This window comes from Setaria viridis, chromosome 4, assembly GCF_005286985.2.
Source record: "Setaria viridis chromosome 4, Setaria_viridis_v4.0, whole genome shotgun sequence".
In the NCBI taxonomy this organism is placed as follows: Eukaryota; Viridiplantae; Streptophyta; class Magnoliopsida; order Poales; family Poaceae; genus Setaria; species Setaria viridis.
Genome location: NC_048266.2, coordinates 4828203 through 4845241, shown reverse-complemented (window position 1 = coordinate 4845241; position 17039 = coordinate 4828203). Strand labels below are relative to the sequence as shown.

General features: G+C 53.0%; 2 protein-coding genes and 1 pseudogene across 2 annotated transcripts; 1 reads left to right on the top strand and 2 right to left on the bottom strand.

Annotated features, from left to right (window-relative positions):
• Positions 1 to 1907: 1907 nt before the first annotated feature.
• LOC117852404 (uncharacterized) lies at positions 1908 to 2471 on the bottom strand (annotated as a pseudogene).
• Positions 2472 to 9372: 6901 nt separating this feature from the next.
• On the bottom strand, positions 9373 to 11857 carry LOC117852521 (uncharacterized). Its single transcript, XM_072293392.1, has 3 exons — positions 10649 to 11857; positions 10341 to 10526; positions 9373 to 9435 (listed from the first exon to the last, which is right to left on the bottom strand). The coding sequence occupies exons 1-3, from the start codon at positions 11855 to 11857 to the stop codon at positions 9373 to 9375; spliced, it is 1458 nt and encodes a 485-aa protein (XP_072149493.1).
• A 4214-nt stretch (positions 11858 to 16071) lies between these two features.
• Positions 16072 to 16543, top strand: LOC117852520 (transcription elongation factor 1 homolog). Its single transcript, XM_034734629.1, has 2 exons — positions 16072 to 16220; positions 16351 to 16543. The coding sequence occupies exons 1-2, from the start codon at positions 16072 to 16074 to the stop codon at positions 16541 to 16543; spliced, it is 342 nt and encodes a 113-aa protein (XP_034590520.1).
• The last annotated feature ends 496 nt before the right edge of the window (positions 16544 to 17039 follow it).

Sequence of the window (17039 nt, the reverse complement as noted above, 5' to 3'; positions counted from 1 at the left end):
GGGCCGGGGGTGCTTCACCGACCCCTACCGGCTCCGGGTAACGGATTGAAGGCTTCAACTGGTCGCTAACGAAGACGCCGTCGGGCACGTGCATTCGGCCGGATGCCGCCTTCGCTAGCTCGTCAGCGGCTTCGTTGAAGCGCCTTGCGACGTGGTTGAGCTCCAGCCCGTCGAACTTGTCTTCGAGCTTGCGAACCTTGTTGCAGTAGGCTGCCATCTTGGGGTCGTGGCAGCTCCACTCCTTCATGACTTGTTCGACGACTAGCTGGGAGTCACCCCGGATGTCCAGCCGACGGATGCCTAGCTCGATGGTGATGCGGAGCCCGTTGAGGAGGGCTTCGTACTCGGCGACATTGTTGGACGCAGAAAAATGGAGGCGGATCATGTACCTAATGCGTACGCCTAGAGGAGAGACGAAGACGAGACCCGCTCCGGCGTGGGCCCTCATCAGCGACCCATCAAAGTACATCGTCCAGTACTCCTGCTTCTCCGGCGTCGATGGCGTCTGGATCTCCGTCCACTCTGCCACGAAGTCAGCGAGTACCTGGGACTTGATGGCAGTGCGGGGGGCGTAGGTGATACCCTGGTCCATGAGCTCGAGTGCCCACTTCGCGATCCTCCCCGTGGCGTCCTGGTTCCGGATTACTTCGCCTAACGGGAATGACGAAACAACCGTTACCGGGTGGGAGGTGAAGTAGTGGCGCAGCTTCCTCTTCATGATAAGGACGGCGTAGATGAGCTTCTGGATCTGTGGGTAACGTGTCTTGGACTCGGACAAGACCTCGCTGATGAAATACACCGGGCGTTGCACCTTGAGAGCGTGTCCCTCCTCTTCTCGTTCCACCGCCAGGGCCGCGCTAACCACTTGGGTGGTCGCCGCGATGTAGAGCAGGAGGGGCTCGCCGTCGGTTGGCGGGACTAGGACCGGGGCCTTCGTCAGGAGGTCCTTGAGTCAGTCAAGTGCCTCCTGGGCCTCACCGGTCCATTCGAAGCAGTCAGTCTTTTTCAGGAGTCGATAGAGAGGAAGCCCTCGCTCACCGAGGCGCAAGATGAAGCGGCTTAGGGCCACCAAGCATCCCGTGACGCGCTGGACTCCCTTTATGTTCCGGATTGGCCCCATGTTGCTGATGGCCGCTATCTTCTCTGGTTCGCTTCGATGCCGCGCACGGAGACGATGAAGCCTAATAGCATGCCCCTCGGGACTCCGAATACACATTTTTCGGGATTGAGCTTAATACACTTATCCCTCAGCCTTTCGAAGGCTAATTCCAGGTCGGAGATGAGCTGATCGCCCCTCTTGGATTTGACCACGATGTCATCAACGTAAGCCTCAACGGTCCGCCCGATGAGGTCCCCGAAGCACTTTAGCATGCATCGCTGGAAAGTAGCCCCCACATTTTTGAGGCCGAATGGCATCTTAACGTAGCAGTAGGGGCCAAAGGGGGTGATAAAGGAGGTGGCGAGCTAGTCGGTCTCTTTCATCGCGATCTGATGGTAGCCGGAATATGCGTCGAGGAAGCTGAGGGTTTCGCACCCGGCGGTTGAGTCGACTATTTGATCTATGCGTGGCAAAGGCAACGGATCCTTTGGACACGCTTTGTTTAGACCGGTATAATCAACACACATCCTCCATTTCCTGTTCTTTTTTGGTACAAGGACAAGATTAGCCAGCCACTCGGGGTGGTGCACTTCCTTGATGAACCCGGTCGTCAGAAGCTTCTGGAGCTCCTCGCCGATGGCCTTGCGCCTTTCCTCGTCAAAATGGCATAGTCCTTGCTTCACTGGCTTGGGGCGGCCTTGATGTTCAAGGAGTGCTCGGCGACTTCTCTCGGAATGCCAGGCATGTCCGAGGGCTTCCACGCGAAGACGTCGCTGTTCGCGCGGAGGAAGTCAACGAGCGCGCTTTCCTATTTGGGGGACAAGGCAGCACTGATCCGCACGACTCCTCCGTCGGAACAGCTGGGATCGAGGGGGACCTCCTTAATGCCTTCGGTGGGCTCAAAGGAGGTGGTCGGCTGCTTGGAGTCGGGCCGGTCCTCGGTGGCCTCCACGAGCTGGACCGCCAGATTGCTCGTGACGGTGATGGCCGCGGCGTTCTCGTAGCATTCGATGTCGCACTCATACGCCTTCTGAAAGGTCGTGCCGATGGTGATGACCCCGTTGGGCCCCGGCAGTTTGAGCTTGAGGTAGGTGCAGTTGGGGATGGCCATGAACTTTGCGTAGCATGGCCGTCCCAAGATGGCGTGGTAGGTTCCGTGGAACCCTACCACCTCGAAGGTGAGGACCTCCTTCCTGTAGTTGGAAGGGGTCCCGAAAGTAACGGGCAAGTCGATTTGCCCGAGAGGCATTGCCTGCTAACCTGGCACGACGCCATGGAAAGGCGCCTTGCTAGGACGGAGGCGGGAACGGTCGATCCCCATAGCGTCGAGGGTCTCGGCGTAGAGGATGTTGAGGCTGCTGCCCCCATCCATGAGCACCTTGGTGAGGCGCGTCGTGCCGACGATGGGGTCGACGACGAGAGGGTAGCATCTCGGATGCCGGACGTGTCCAGGGTGGTCGGACCAATCGAAGGTGATGGCCGGTCCCGACCAGTCTAGGAAGGCCGAAGTTGCTGGCTCGGCCGCGTAGACCTCCCGGCACTCCAGCTTCTGCTGGCGCTTGGTGTCGTACGCTGCGGAGCCACCAAAGATCATGAAGCAGCCATCCACCTTGTGAAAGTCGTCTTCCTTCTCTTCGTCGCCCTTCTTTTCCTCATCGGGCTTTCGCTTTCGGTCGCCTTTCACCGGGTTGCCCACAAAGTACCTCTTCATGAGGTTGCAGTCTTTGTAGGCATGCTTCGCGGGGAACTCGTGGTTCGGGCACGGTCCCTCGAGCAGTTTGTCGAAGAAGCTGGGAGTGCCCTCGGGGGGGCGGCTGCCCTCACTTACGCTCGACAGCAGCCACGAGGGGAGCCTCGTGCCGCTGTTTGCCCTTCTTCTTCTGCTGGCGGTTGGAGGTGCCTTCGTCAGCATCCTCCTCCCGCTTTGACTTGCCTTTGGAGCGGTTGAAGATCGCTCCAACAGCCTCTTCGCCCGAGGCGTAGCTGGTGGCGATGTTGAGGAGCTCCTCCGTGGTTCGCGGGCTTCGGCGCCCCAGCTCGTGGACGAGGGGCCGGCAGGAGGTTCCCGCTAGGAAAGCCCCTATGACGTCGGCGTCCGCGACGTTGTAGAGCTCGGTGCGCTTCTTGGAGAAGCGCCGGATATAATCCCGGAGGGACTCGTCCGCTCCCTGGCGACAGCTCCGGAGGTCCCAGGAATTGCCGGGGCGCGTGTACGTGCCTTGGAAGTTCCCTATGAAGACCTCCTTCAGGTCGTTCCAGCTGCGGATTCGTCCCGAAGGGATATGTTCCAGCCAAGCTCGCGTTGAGTCGGCCAGGAAGAGGGGTAGGTTGCGGATGATAAACAGGTCATCATCCGCCCCGCCGGCTTGACATGCAAGCCGGTAGTCGCTGAGCCATACCCCAGGGTTCGTCTCCCCTGAGTATTTGGCCATATTTGTGGGTTGCCTGAAGCGCGGCAGAAAGGGCGCGTTCAAGATGCGCGCAAAGAAGGCCCGGGGCCCAGCCGGGCCAGGGTTTGGGCTGCGGTCTTCCCCGCTGTCGTAGCGCCCGCCGCGGTGAACGTGGTAGCCTCGATCCACCCCGTCCTCCCTATCCGCGCGGGAGCGCCTCCGCGCGTTCAGGGTGTCGCGGGCGTCGCGGACGGGGCCGACGCGCAGGTGGACGGATCGAGCCTCGCCTCCCGCGGGTGGTGGCGTCCGTCGGGCGGACACAGCCTGATTCGCCCTAGGAGGGCGTTGATGGACAGACTCCCCCCGTCTTTCCGGGGGCGCGTCGGGCGTCGCCCTGCTGGCATTCAGCTCGCGTCGCCGGGACGCGGAACTTTCTGCCTGCTGGACGGCGGCGCATTCGAGCAGGTTGCGCATCTCTTGGCGTGCCCGTCGTTCCTCGGGCGTCACCGGTTCGGGGAGTTGCCGGAGCAAGACCGCCGCGGCTGCGACGTTTTGGCTGGCGCGGGCGAAGAGCTGTGGACGCTCTTCGTCCACGCAAATGCGCTGCTGGACGTCGCGCGCCCGTTGTCGTGCTCTTCCCTCGTGGTGGGGATGCTCGATCTCTTGGCGGGAGCCCGCGCGCGCCTCCGGCTGCTGAGAGCACTCTGGTGCCCTTGGTAAGGCTCCGGTTGTAGCCGCAGCGCACGAGGGGGGAGTCCTCTGTCTCCCCTCGGCGCCGTTGCCGTTGGACCCCTCGGAGTGCGCGTCGGCCATGAGACACTCACGCGAGGGGTGGGGGCTCCCGCTGCTGGAGCCGGTGTCGGAGGTCGTCCTCGCCGCGCCTGCAAGCTCGTTGCTCATGGGCGACGCGGTCATGGACCGTGTTAGGAGGTGGCCGTAAGCCCCCGTGGCGTTGCGTAGCCCGAAGGGCTGTCCTCCTGGTAAGGGCCTTCTGGTACGCGCCCGGCCGCTCGCCGCTATCCTGGCGGCGGAGCCGAGGACGGCAGGACGAGCGGGCACGACGAGGATAGGGATCAGCTCGATCCCTTCCCCGGTGGTGAGGAAGTCCAGGCTCCCGAAATGGATCAGGGAGCCCGGAGCGAAGCTGATATCGTAATTGGCCATCTGAGGCCGGAGACGTACGCGCAAAGGTCCCCTACCTGGCGCGCCAACTATCGTTGTCAAGATTTGTGGATCAAGACTTAGACTAGTAAATTTCTTTTATGCGCGTAAGGCTTCAGATGGTGGCGTGGGAGACATGGGTTTAGACTGGTTCGGGCAAGGGAAGCCCTACGTCCAGTATCGAGGATGCTCGTATTGCCCACGCGGGGTTCTGTAGTAGGGGTTCCAGATCGACAAGAGAGGGACTGGTCCCAAGTCTCTTTCGTGCTTGTGCTCTCCGGGAGAGTAGTAATGTGCTGTGGCTTGTGGGAGAAGAAGCCGATCCCCCTCTCCGGCCCCCGATGCCCCCTTTTATACCGGAAGGGGGCTGCCGGGGTTACAGCTTGAGACCGGGTGATGAGGGCAGTAAGAGTTTAGACGTAGTACGGTAAAAAAACGGCAAGAAGGAAGAAACCGTCTTCCCAGGCGCCCGGCGCCTTTGCCGGCCCCTAACGAGCACCGGCGTGCATGCTGGAGGAGGAGAGCGGCCGTGTGCTAACTCTCGTCGCGCCCTACAGATAGCCTCTTCGGTGTCCGTAGGCGTCGGGTTATGATGAAGGCGTTTCATCGTCACTCCGGTGTCCATTGGGAGGGACGGCGGATGCCACTGTCCTGATGATGGCTTGAGGAGAGAGGGCGTCACATCTCCGCTGCCGGGCGCGCGGGGCCCGAGGATGGGCGAGTCTTCCCCCTGCTCCGGTCGGCGTAGGTCATGAGTACACTGCGGCGAATGGAAGGGAGCCGCCAACACTATAGCTTGTACAGTGTGGTCGTGCATGGGTACTTGCAGCGGGTTGCGTGAGGAGCGCGGTCATCCTTCTCCCTGCCAGGCCTGCGGCGCATTTATGACAAGGTCGACAAGGGGGACCCACGGGATCGTTACCTTGACCGCCCGGCCCGCACCCGAGGAGGATATCCGTCCTGGGGGCCTCAGTGAGTCCGACCCCTATGCTCGGGGTCGGACGAGGCGGAACCTTGTGGCGAGGGGCCGGGCGCCCCCGACCCCGGGGTTGCGGTCGGACGAGGCGGAGCCTCGTGGCGGGAGGTCGGACGTTCCCGACCCTGAGACCATGGTCGGGCGAGGCGGAGTTTTGCTCATGTTGGGCTTGACGGTTAGTTTGTTATCCTTGATGGGCCTGGGCCTTCATGTTTGTTCCTTTAAGCGGTATTTAGGAAATCGTTAATATTTCCCCCCAACAGAAGTGAAGTTGAAAAGAATTTCGAAGTAAAGACTATGTTTTACTCCGAAACTGGGGGGCATGTGTTGACGCCAGATTTTGACACGTGTAAAATCGGCGTTAGGAAAGGAAGAAATCAGAAGATGCGGCGAGACACAGGGGTAACGGTTGGAAATCGGCCGATTGGTGCTACAGTCGAGGATCGGCCGATTAACCTTTGGAGCTCCACCTCGCCCGACCCCCGAGTCCTGGGGTCGGATGTGCCAGACCCTCCGAGGGTGGGACTCCGCCTCGCCCGACCCCCGAGTCCTGGGATCGGATGCGCCTGACCCTCCGAAGGTAGAACTCCGCCTCGCCTAACCTTAGGTTCCAGGGTCGGAGGAATCGGAGCCCCTGACATGTAGGCCGTAATCGGCTATCCCTTGTCGATGGAGTTGGTAGAAATCGGCCAATTAAGAGGCTGGAGCAGTTGGGCCGGTATGGGCTTAAAGTGGATTAAGATAAAAAGGGAGTCAGCCCATGAGAGCATGATGATCAAGTCCAGTACGAATCGTACTTGTAAATATTCGTTTTCGTTTAAAATTAGAGATAGAGTTCTAGTCGGTTAAGGAGTCTTTTGTAACAGGCTATAAATAGCCACCTTCATAGATCTGTAATCATCATCAACTCAATACAACAAACTGCTATTTCCTCGTACTTACTTTCAAGCAGGCGACTTCGCCAATACTTTTCTTCTTTTCACGAGTTCTTACGAGTTGGCAGGGCTGCATCAACTTGATCTCCGGCCGATTCTGTAAGTTCCGTTTATCGAGTAATATCTAAGCTTTAACTTCGGGCGCATCGCTGTCGTTTCGTTTAGATTTATTCACTAGTTATCGATATTCACTAGAATCTTAGGTTTTGCCTGTTATTCTAGTTTTATCACCAGTTATCCAGCTAGGAATTAGAACTTTCGGCTTTCTTGTGCTTCGTTATTCAATCTATTATTTTACGCATAGCCGATTTAGATCTATTCCTAGTGTTGTTACTGTAGCATTGATTAGATCACTCCAGTAGTCTTCTTTATTAACGCTGCCCGGTAATCAGCTGCATTATAGCCGATTTCTTTATTACAGCAAATCAACCAATTCGCTGATAAGCTATCTCGAGATCGGAACCTTAGCCGATCGCAACCTCTTGGATCTGACACGTTTCTTTCCTTGCCAATCAACAGGTCAGATTGGCTGGCACGCCGCGTGAACTGCACCAGGGCGATCACCCGAACAGGAGTTAAGCAGATTCTCCCGGGTCGTGTGTCCGACGCTGGGAATTCGACTAACCGATTTCTAGCGCCAACATGTAGCAATGTTTTGTTTTTAGGCTCCCTTTGACAGGATTCCCTCACCGGCTTCACCACCAGCTTCAGGTGAAGCCCTGCCAAAGGGTGACGAGCAAAATGGCTTCACCCAGAAAGCCCCGTGATTCCCGCTCTCAAGAGCAAATCGATTGAGATGAAGCCAAAAATACTGGCTCCCTGCAGCTCCATCTCAACCGCAGGGCCAAAGTTCTCGGTCTGCCCCTTCCATGGCAGGGCCGGAGAGCACCAACGGCGTACGGGAGGAGGCAATGCATCAGCGGCGTGCGGGAGTAAGCGGCCCTGAAGGTGTGGAGGAGCAGCCGTGGCTGGAGGGTGCCAGCAGCTTGGGGGAGGAGGCGCGGTCGCGGGAGGGGGGGGAGTGGGGCGGAGGGGGGAGCAGGTGGACACAAAGGTGTGGAGGAGCAGCCGCGGCTGGAGGGCACTGGCGGCGTGGGGAAGGAGGCGAGGTCGGGGGGTGCCGGTGGATGGGGCAGCGCGGGCGTGACGAGGCCGCAGGGGTGCCAGCGGACGGGGCGGCACGAGGCGCGGTCAGGGGGCGCCCAGCGCCGATGATAGTGCGTGAGGCTAGAGGGTGGGGCGATGGCGACGGAGAAGAAGAGAATGGGGAGAGGCCTTATCAGATAAGGGTAGGGAAGGGGGAAAAAGAATAGGAAAGAAAAAGAAAAAAAAAGGAAAAAGATAAGGGCATTATAGACATTTTATCTTTTTATCCATTTAAAAAGTCAGAAGAAGCTGTTTTGCAAAATATTTTTCTAACCACACAAACCGGAGAAAAAAACTGCTCCATCAGAGAAGCCACATCCACAGCTATTTTAGCCATAGCCAGAGCTCTGTCAAACGAGGCCAAAGTTCTGAAATTGAAAAGCCAGTTCAAGCACTTCCCGCGGTAGAACGCATCAAACCTACTACCAAAACCAGGAGTTCAAGAGCTTCCTGAAACCGTCAGAAAAGATACAGCCAATTCTCATCTCGTATCGACGTATCCGATGCAGCCAATTCTGAAGCTTTATAAAGGAGTTCCTGTGATGCTGTTTTGCTCTTGTATTCCTCTACGGTCCATCAACATCTGGGTGCCGCAACCTGGATCAAAGCCAATTCACAAGGTAACATGCTAAACGTATGAGTTGTTCTCTAGGCAGCATGCGTTGGTGTCAAATTGTTGCAACAGTTCAAAGTAAGGTATTCAGCTCAACATATTTGCTAGCCTGTTAAGTGAAAGAAAACTGAAATTTCTGGCGACTGGATAGAAATATTGGCACAATTCAGATTTCTGAACTGATGAGGTATAATTAATGAATCCAATAATTCTCTATTGGGACCATCAGAAAACACTGAAATCCAACAGAAACTGTAGCTTGTTCAGATTTGTCCTAACTCCTAACAAAAAAAAAAACGAAGTTAAAACCATTTTCTCAAACACATGTTGTTTCTGGCGCACCACGCACATGTGACTAGGATAAGAAACCAAAGCCCCAAGAGATATACAATTATACATGCAGCAGCCATGCATTGAAAACTACTGAAGGTTTCTTGACTATCAATTTACAGTTTCTGTTGTCATCAGAGCTAAAGAAGGGAACTGGCATGAGCATTTGAGCAGTGGTACGGTACGGTACACCCAGTTTTCATTTTTCAAGCTAGTGTAGTATGGTGTAGTTGTCATCAATATGATGGACTTAACACCCTTTCATCATCATGATAGGAGAAACTGAAGTACCGAACAGAGTACTTTGGTTATTGGGGTCATCGACGGAGACGCCACCAGTGTTCCAGTGGCGGTACCTGCTGTAAGCTTATAGCTAGCAAGAAGACAATCCCAAATGGGCCAACTGAAATTGAAGCCACTGACCGTTTTAGGTGGAAATGGTCGGGGGATGGAGCTTACTCGGCGAAATGTACGTATAAAGCGTTTTTCCATGGTCGTACCTATCCGCCGGGTGGGAAACCAATTTGGAAAGCCCAGGCACCTCTAAAATGTAAATTCTTCTTATGATTGGCAGTTTACCAACACTGTTGAACGTCGGACCGTTTGTTCTGACACGGTCTGCCAAACTACGGTAACTGTGCACTATGTGCGCACAGGAAGAAGAAACAATCGATCACCTATTGCTAGGCTGTGTATTTAGCAGGAAATGTTGGTTTAAGCTGCTACATACCTCCAGAAACCAGGCCCTCACACCTAACACATGTGATGAGCTCTTGGAGTGGTGGCTACAAGGTCGTAAGCGGTTACATAAAGCAATCCGTAAAGGATTTGATTCCTTCACTATGCTTACAATTAGGAACATTTGGTTGGAACGGAACGGAACAACAGGGTTTTCTATGGAAAGGAGTCGTCGGTGTCAACGGTGCTAAGTGACATCATCGCAGAAGGTAGATGTTGGAGCGCAAGTGGGATGGTGGAGTTGTCGTTTTTCTTTAGTTCCCATGGCTAGTTTCATTCTTTCTTTAGTGTTAGGTCATTTTTTCTTTTTCTTTCTTTTTAATGGATGTTTTGTGTAGGTAAGAGGGCGTGGTCCTTCGTACAAACTCTCGCTTCTTCTAAATGAAATACTTGCTCAGGCAAGTTCTCCAAAAAAAATTCTAAATGGGCCAACCCGTACATAAATTCATTATACGAAGCGAAGTTCGTGGGAAAAAAACAAATATATAAAATGGAATGAGAAAAACTGGATGAAACCACATGCACATGTATTAATACTCAAGATTACAGGTAAGCTTATGTTTGACACGACAAGAAGTCTGCATTCCTTCATCGATCAGCATACGCTCAAATGCATCCATCTTGCCCTCATGTTGCCAACATTTCTCGTTGAAACTTATAGCTACTCTACAAAGTCTTTTGGCACTTGCGAGCACAGCTTCCATGAACCAGAGCTCACAATCAGTTCCTGTCAATCCGGTAAGCTCCATTTCCTTCAGGTGAGCTAGGGAGATCTCGTTAGATGTCCAATGGTCTGAGTGATCGCATTCCAGACCTAATCCTTTACCTAGGTCATAGTGCTGCAGTGCAGATCGATGTATGTGTGAGTTTAGTGCAACAGATGGGAGAGAGAAATCATCTTATTAAGAAAAAGGAAGTAAATAGCATTGACGGGTATAGAGTTGGTGCTCACCAGGGTGAAGAAGAAGGGTAAGTGTAAGCTGAGGCGCCTAAGATTGGTGAATCGTGTGAGGAGGTTTGCCACGCCAACTCCAAAGTCATGCCTCTCGAAGGCCTTACAAACATTAACCGTCAAAGATGTGATCTGAGGGAGGTGTGGTACCTTATCTTTTATCAAGTCCACATGGTCCTCGAATACCTTGTCGGAGTGAACAAAAAAAGAAACAGGCAGTATATATAATGATGCAATATAGATATATAAAATGTCATGACAAATTAATCTATGCCAATTAATCCAGCACGTGAAGAAACAACACTTACCTTTGGACCGCTAAGAGTGACCTCAAGGCATGTGAGTGAGCTACAGTGCTTCAAGAGGAGCACGAAACCATCGTTATGCTGCCCCCATTGGAAGGTTCGACCACGATGTGACCAGACGCAGAGCTTGAGGCTCAGCACCCGCGGCAAGCCTCCATCGACTTGAAGCAACCTTGGCGGGCCGCACAGTCGAAAGGACGATGCGAATTCTTCCAGCCTCGGAGCTGAGAGGCTGAGCACCCTGTGGGGGCACTCGGCCATGTGCAAAACCCGGAGGCTAGGAGTCCTCAGTTCCAGCGACATGACGCTGACGTACTCTACCCACAGCTCCGAGAGCACGCCAGCTTCTAGCCTCATCTCGTCACCGACCTTAGGGAACCGTAGCTTGCTCATGCGCAGCTTTTGCAGGAGCGGGCAGCTCGCCGACGACACGAGGCGGGCAAGGAGGCGAGCGCCGCCACCGTCTGCGATCTTGATCATTTCGAGCGAGAGATCCTTGAGTGATGCGAAGGTCACGGCGGAGGAGAGCCGGAGTCTCGCACCGCCTAGTGCCAGACGCATCGTCTCCAGCCCTGTTGGGCTAGGGAGGCCGTCAAGAAGCACCACTGGTTTGTTCTCATCATCGCCTTTCTCAATGCTGTAGTAGTCTTTGTAGTCATCATCATCACTTCCTACGAGAAGCGTCATACGCGCCGGCAGAGGCATGTCCAAGATCAAAGACTTCACCCCGTGCTGGAATGCGTGCCGGATCCAGCCTTGTGCGGCACCGACGGATACAAGCATCAGTTGTTCCAGGTCGTGGTCGGGGAAGGCACCGACGAACGCCGGCATTGGTTGTTCCGTTTCCGTGTGCTCAGACTCAGATTCCCTGATATACGAGATCGACAGGCTCTCGATGATGGCGCGGCCGGATTGGGCAGAACGCTGGGAGAGGACGCCGTTGACGAAGGGGACGAACTCGTCCAAGGCGGCGCGCCATTCGTCGCCGCCGGCTGCCCTGGGCACCGGCCGGGAGGCGAAGCGGAGCACGGGGACGCGCGGCCAGAGGCGGAGCCACCGCCGCGAGAGCGCGGCCGTGCGCGCCGCGTCCCTCGCGTCGGCCAGGCCAAGGATACGGAGGAGCACGTCGTCGTGGAGGCCGCTGATCAGGTCGACGCCGTCGTCGCCGGCGGATGGGGACCCGTCGCGAGCGTCCTCCGCCTGGGAATCCATGCGCGAGATTGGCGGGTGCCCCTGGCTCCTACGACGAACAGGCTTGGCTGGCGGCTAGGGTTCGTGACTGTTGACAAGGTCCTCGATCTGGATTGCATCGGCCTCAACTGCCCAGTGTCCAGGACTTATGTGGCCGGCCTGCTTCTCGTATCAGGGCCTGTTCCGTACTTCCTATCCTTTCTCGAGTCCTTCCATGTACTTATGGTTGAAAATGGTCGGGATATATCCCGTTCCGTTCTGCTCCGATTTCTACATTTAACCTGATCGTATTCGTATTTTCGGAAAGAAACGGAATTGGTATGGAAAACGGGACACGAAATTCGAAATCGGGATGAAATCGGTTTGGACCCTATCCCGATCATTTTCGCATATCCCGTTTTCATGTCGGGATATACCGTATAAATTCCGAATTTTGCACTTGCGGAAGCGGAACAGCAGAAGTGCATCAAGCCAGTAGCCTAAGCAAAGCAAGCCCAGGCCCAGCAGGCCAGCAACTCGAGTCTCAAGTAACCAGCGGCCCAGCCCAAGTGCCCAACAAAGATAGGGTTTACACCCAGACCCAGCGCAGCGGCTGCCCTCTGCCTGTACTTGCTGGCCGCCTCCCCATCTCGACGGCGCGCGACCCCGCCTGGGCGCTCGGCCGCCCAGCCGCCCCCGCCTCCGCCAGTCCGCCTGGCCTGGCCGGCTGCCTCCCCCTCTCGACGGCGCGTCGCGCGACACCACCTGGCTGCTCCCGCCCCTGCCCGCCGTCGCTTGGCCTAGCGGGCCGCCTACGCCCCTCGATAGTGCGCCGCGCGAGATGCGACCCCGCCCTGCCCGCCTCTGCCTAGCCTGGTCGGTCGGCTCCCCCCCTCGACGGTGCGCCGCGCGACACCGCCCCTGCCCCTGGTCGTCTCCGCCTGTCCTGGCCGGCCAGCTCCCCCACTCGACAGCGCGAGACCCCGCCCTCGGTTGGCCGGCTCCCTCGAAAACAATGGCGCCCACCGGAGAAACTCCTTCTGGATCGAGAGGTTGCAGGACCAAGATCAAGAGTGTGCGCAGGCTTATTGAGCCACTGTTAGACACGCCACCGCTTCTTCCTTGTCCAGGTACTGAGAAATTCGTAGTTAGCAAATGAGTAGCTTGTAGATTCTTAGTGTTGTACATTTAGATGCAGCCATGCAGGTTGATGATTTAACAATGTTTTCCTTTTTTCTTATCAGGATCTAGAAGTAAAAGGCTTGCATCTCAAGAACCTAGTGCTACTCCTAGTTCTTGTCGAACTCCAGCACCACCATCTGCAAGGGGTTCTTCAACACCAAGTGAAGCTACCACTCCAATTACAAATCCAGATGTCCAGATACATGGTGATGAAGCTGCAACTCCAATTACAAATCCAGGTGTCCAGATACAGGGTGATGAAGCTGCAACTCCAATTACAATTCCAGATGACCTAGAGGAAGATGAAGAGGATGACGAAGACCAAGAGCAAGATCAACTGACTGGCAAGAGGAGGAAGAGGTGCACATCAGCAGTTTGGAAGTACTTTACAAAGAAACTTGAGGTTGTAGAGGTGAATGGACAGAAGTATGAGCAGTTGTGGGGATACTGTAACTTCCCAAAGTGCAAGCAAAGGTACAGAGCTGAAGGAAACCATGGGACAACTGGGTTTAAGAACCATTTGAAGTCGCAACACAATATTGTAAGAGGACAACAACAGCTCGAAGTTGGTAAGGACCCTGGCACTGAAATTACTCATGTTCAGCCCTACAAATATGACCAAGAAGTTAGTTTGCAGAAATTAAATTTGGCAATAACCATGCATGAATATCCTTTCAACATAGTTGAGCATGAGTATTTTGTTGATTTCATAAAGTCTCTCCATCCTAATTTTCCGATTAAGTCACGTATCACTGTTAGGAAAGAAATAATGGATAAATATTTGGAAGAGAAGGAAGTATTGTATGCGTACTTGAAAACTATGCAGTGCCGCTTTAGTGCAACCATGGATATGTGGACCTCATGCCAAAACAAAGGATACATGTGTGTCACAATTCACTGGGTAGATGATGAGTGGCGTATGCAGAAGAGAATTATTGGTTTTTTCAATGTGAAAGGAAGGCATACTGGTGCAAAGCTGTCAGAAACATTTACTGAAGTTATGGTTAATTGGTACATTGAGAAGAGATTGTGTGCCTTAACTTTAGCATTGAGAAGAGATTGTTTTCCTTAACTTTAGAGAATGCTAGTTCCAATGAAGTGGTTGTTCATGATATAATTTCAGATCTGAAAGATAATGGTAATGGCTCTCTAGTTTGTGATGGGATCTTTTTTCATGTTAGATGTGCATGTCATATCCTCAATTTGGTTGCTAGAGATGGGTTGAAAGCAATTTTAGCAACAATTACCAAAATCAAATCACTTGTGTTAGCTGTGAAAGGATCTCCATTACAATGGAAAATGCTTTTGAAGTGTGCCACTGAATCTTAATGGATGTGTTGACTAGGTGGAATTCTACCTATCTCATGCTGAGAGATGCTTTGTACTACAAGGATGCTTTTGTGAGGCTGAAGTCTGCAAATCGTCGTAGGTATGACAAAATGTCTCCATCAACTGCTGAATGGGGTAAGGCATTTACACTTTATCAATGCTTGAAGAAATTTTATGACCTCACTGAAATTCTATCCGGTACTTCATATCCTACTGCAAACTTGTTTTACAAAGGTTTCTGTGATATAAAACTCATGCTTGATGAATGGTGCTTTAGTGATGATGCTACAATTAGTGCAATGGCAATTGCAATGAATGAAAAGTTTGAGAAATATTGGCATCAGTCCAACATTGCTCTTGCTGTAGCTTGTTTTCTTGATCCTAGATACAGGAAAAAGCTTATTGAATACTACATGAGGAAGTTCTATGGTGATGAGTATCAAGTTAAACTTGATGAGTTTGTTAGTGTGATAAAGAAGTTGTATCAGTTTTATGCTAGTTCGGCTAATGCAACATCAAATAAGAAAAGTAGCAGAGCTGGACCCAGTAATGCAACAGATATATTAATGGGCGGTGTAGATCAAGACCTTGAAGACTTCTTATATTCTGCAAGTGAAGCTAGTATGGTTGGGTCAAATGAGTTGGAGAAGTACATGGCCGAACCTCTTCAGAAAATTGCTGGTGAGTTTGACATCTTAGCTTGGTGGAAGAACAAGAGGGAAGACTATCCTATCCTTACACAGATTGTTCGTGATGTGATGGCCATACAAGTATTGACTGTTGCATCCGAGTCTGCTTTTAGTGCTGCTGGTCGTGTTGTTGATCCCTACCGTAATCGCCTTGACCCTGAGATTGTAGAGGCATTGATTTGCACTAAAGATTGGGTAGCTGCAGCAAGAAAAGGTGATGATCTGTAGTTCTGTACATACTTTTCAGTTACAAACTTATATTTGCACTTGAAAAATGGACTGATTTCGTATCTTTCTTTTCGTATTCAGATTCTAAAAATGTTGGATCAATTGTGAGTGACCTTGAAGTGGAGGCATTGTCTACTGCAATGGTTAATAAACTTAAGTTTGAGGTATATTTTCATTTGGTCATTTTAGATTATGCATATCTTTACTGGTTGTTACTTGTTACTTGTCCTTTCATTGATCTTTACTAATTGTTATACTGTTTTTTTCACAATGGCAACTTGCCAACTTGCGCCGTTTGAAATTTGAATAGATTGGTGTGTCCCGGAGAGCCCATTCTCTGTTGGGCTGGCGCATAAGGTCATCAAGGCCCGCCCTGGAGATGGCCACCAGTTATGGCCTCGCCCAAGTCCTTCCTACACGCGGAGACGGCCACCCATCTCCGCGGTGGTGCTCGGCTGCTCGGCGCGCCGGCAAGGGGCCAACCCGCCGCACACAACGGTACCAGCCACCAGGTCGGTGGGTGAAAACTGAATAGGATAACGGCTGCCCAGTGGCATGTCAGCACGTGGGCCCCATCGGCAACCACAGAACCAGGATCAGAACTACAGACTCTGGAACCTAGACACTGGCACTTTATTTTTGAAGCGTGGAACACACGCACGTCGAGTCCGATGCTACCGTGCCACTCCATCCATATAGCCACCACCGCACCCGGGGCTTCTCTGCAGCAGAAAACAACGTTGCTCGTTGGATCCACATTCCTTCCCTCCTCTGCCCCGACGGAGTTTCGACGAGTCCCTCTCGCGGCCGCAAACTCCCATCGTCGCCATGGGGAAGAGGAAGTTGAAGACCTCCAAGTCGATGGCAGCGCCCAGGAAGCTGCTGAAGCTGGACACGCTGTTCACCTGCCCGTTCCGTGGCTACCCCGACGCCGTCGGGTGCCACATTGACCTCAAGGACAGGATCGCCAAGGCATCGTGCCGCATCTGCAGGGGCGGATCCAAAACGGGACTGCACCCCGGGCTAAGTTGCTAAATCACATCCAAAACAGTCTAATCTTGCCTCATAAACCTCCTTTTGTTAGGCTAAATACCACATATGTTAAAGGGACTATATGGGCTCGTCCCGGGCAGCCCGGGACCTAGATCTGCCCCTGCGCATCTGCAGCGAGAGCTACTTCACCAGCGCCCACGTGCTCACGGCGGCCGTCGACGTCTACTGCGAGTGGATCGACGCCTGCAAGCTCGCCAACGAGGGCGTCATCGACCGCCGGTGCCGGCCGCGCCTGGTTGAAGCCTGAGACTACGAAGACGATGTCTGATCTGAACTTGATTAGTTGATGTAGTTCTAGTTTCAGGTTGTTTCATGCATAGCATATGCATAGCTCGGTAGATTTTGCAGTTCTTTTGGATTCCCCTTCCGGTTAAACAGCAGAGCAAGAGCAAACGAGTTTGTCATGAAACTCTACTTTGTTCATGTCTCTCTTTCTTCCTCATCTAAGGGAGTGTTTGGATACGAGGTGCTAAACTTTAACAATGTCACATCGGATATTCGGATGCTAATTAGGAGAACTAAATATGAGCTAATTATAAAACTAATTGCAGAACCCTGTGCTAATTCGCGAGACGAATCTATTAAGCCTAATTAATCCATCATTAGGAAATAGTTACTGTTGCACCACATTGTCAAATCATGGACTAATTAGACTTAATAGATTCGTCTCGCAAATTGCACTCCATCTGTGCAATTAGTTTTGTAATTAACCTATGTTTAATACTTCTAATTAGCATCCAAAC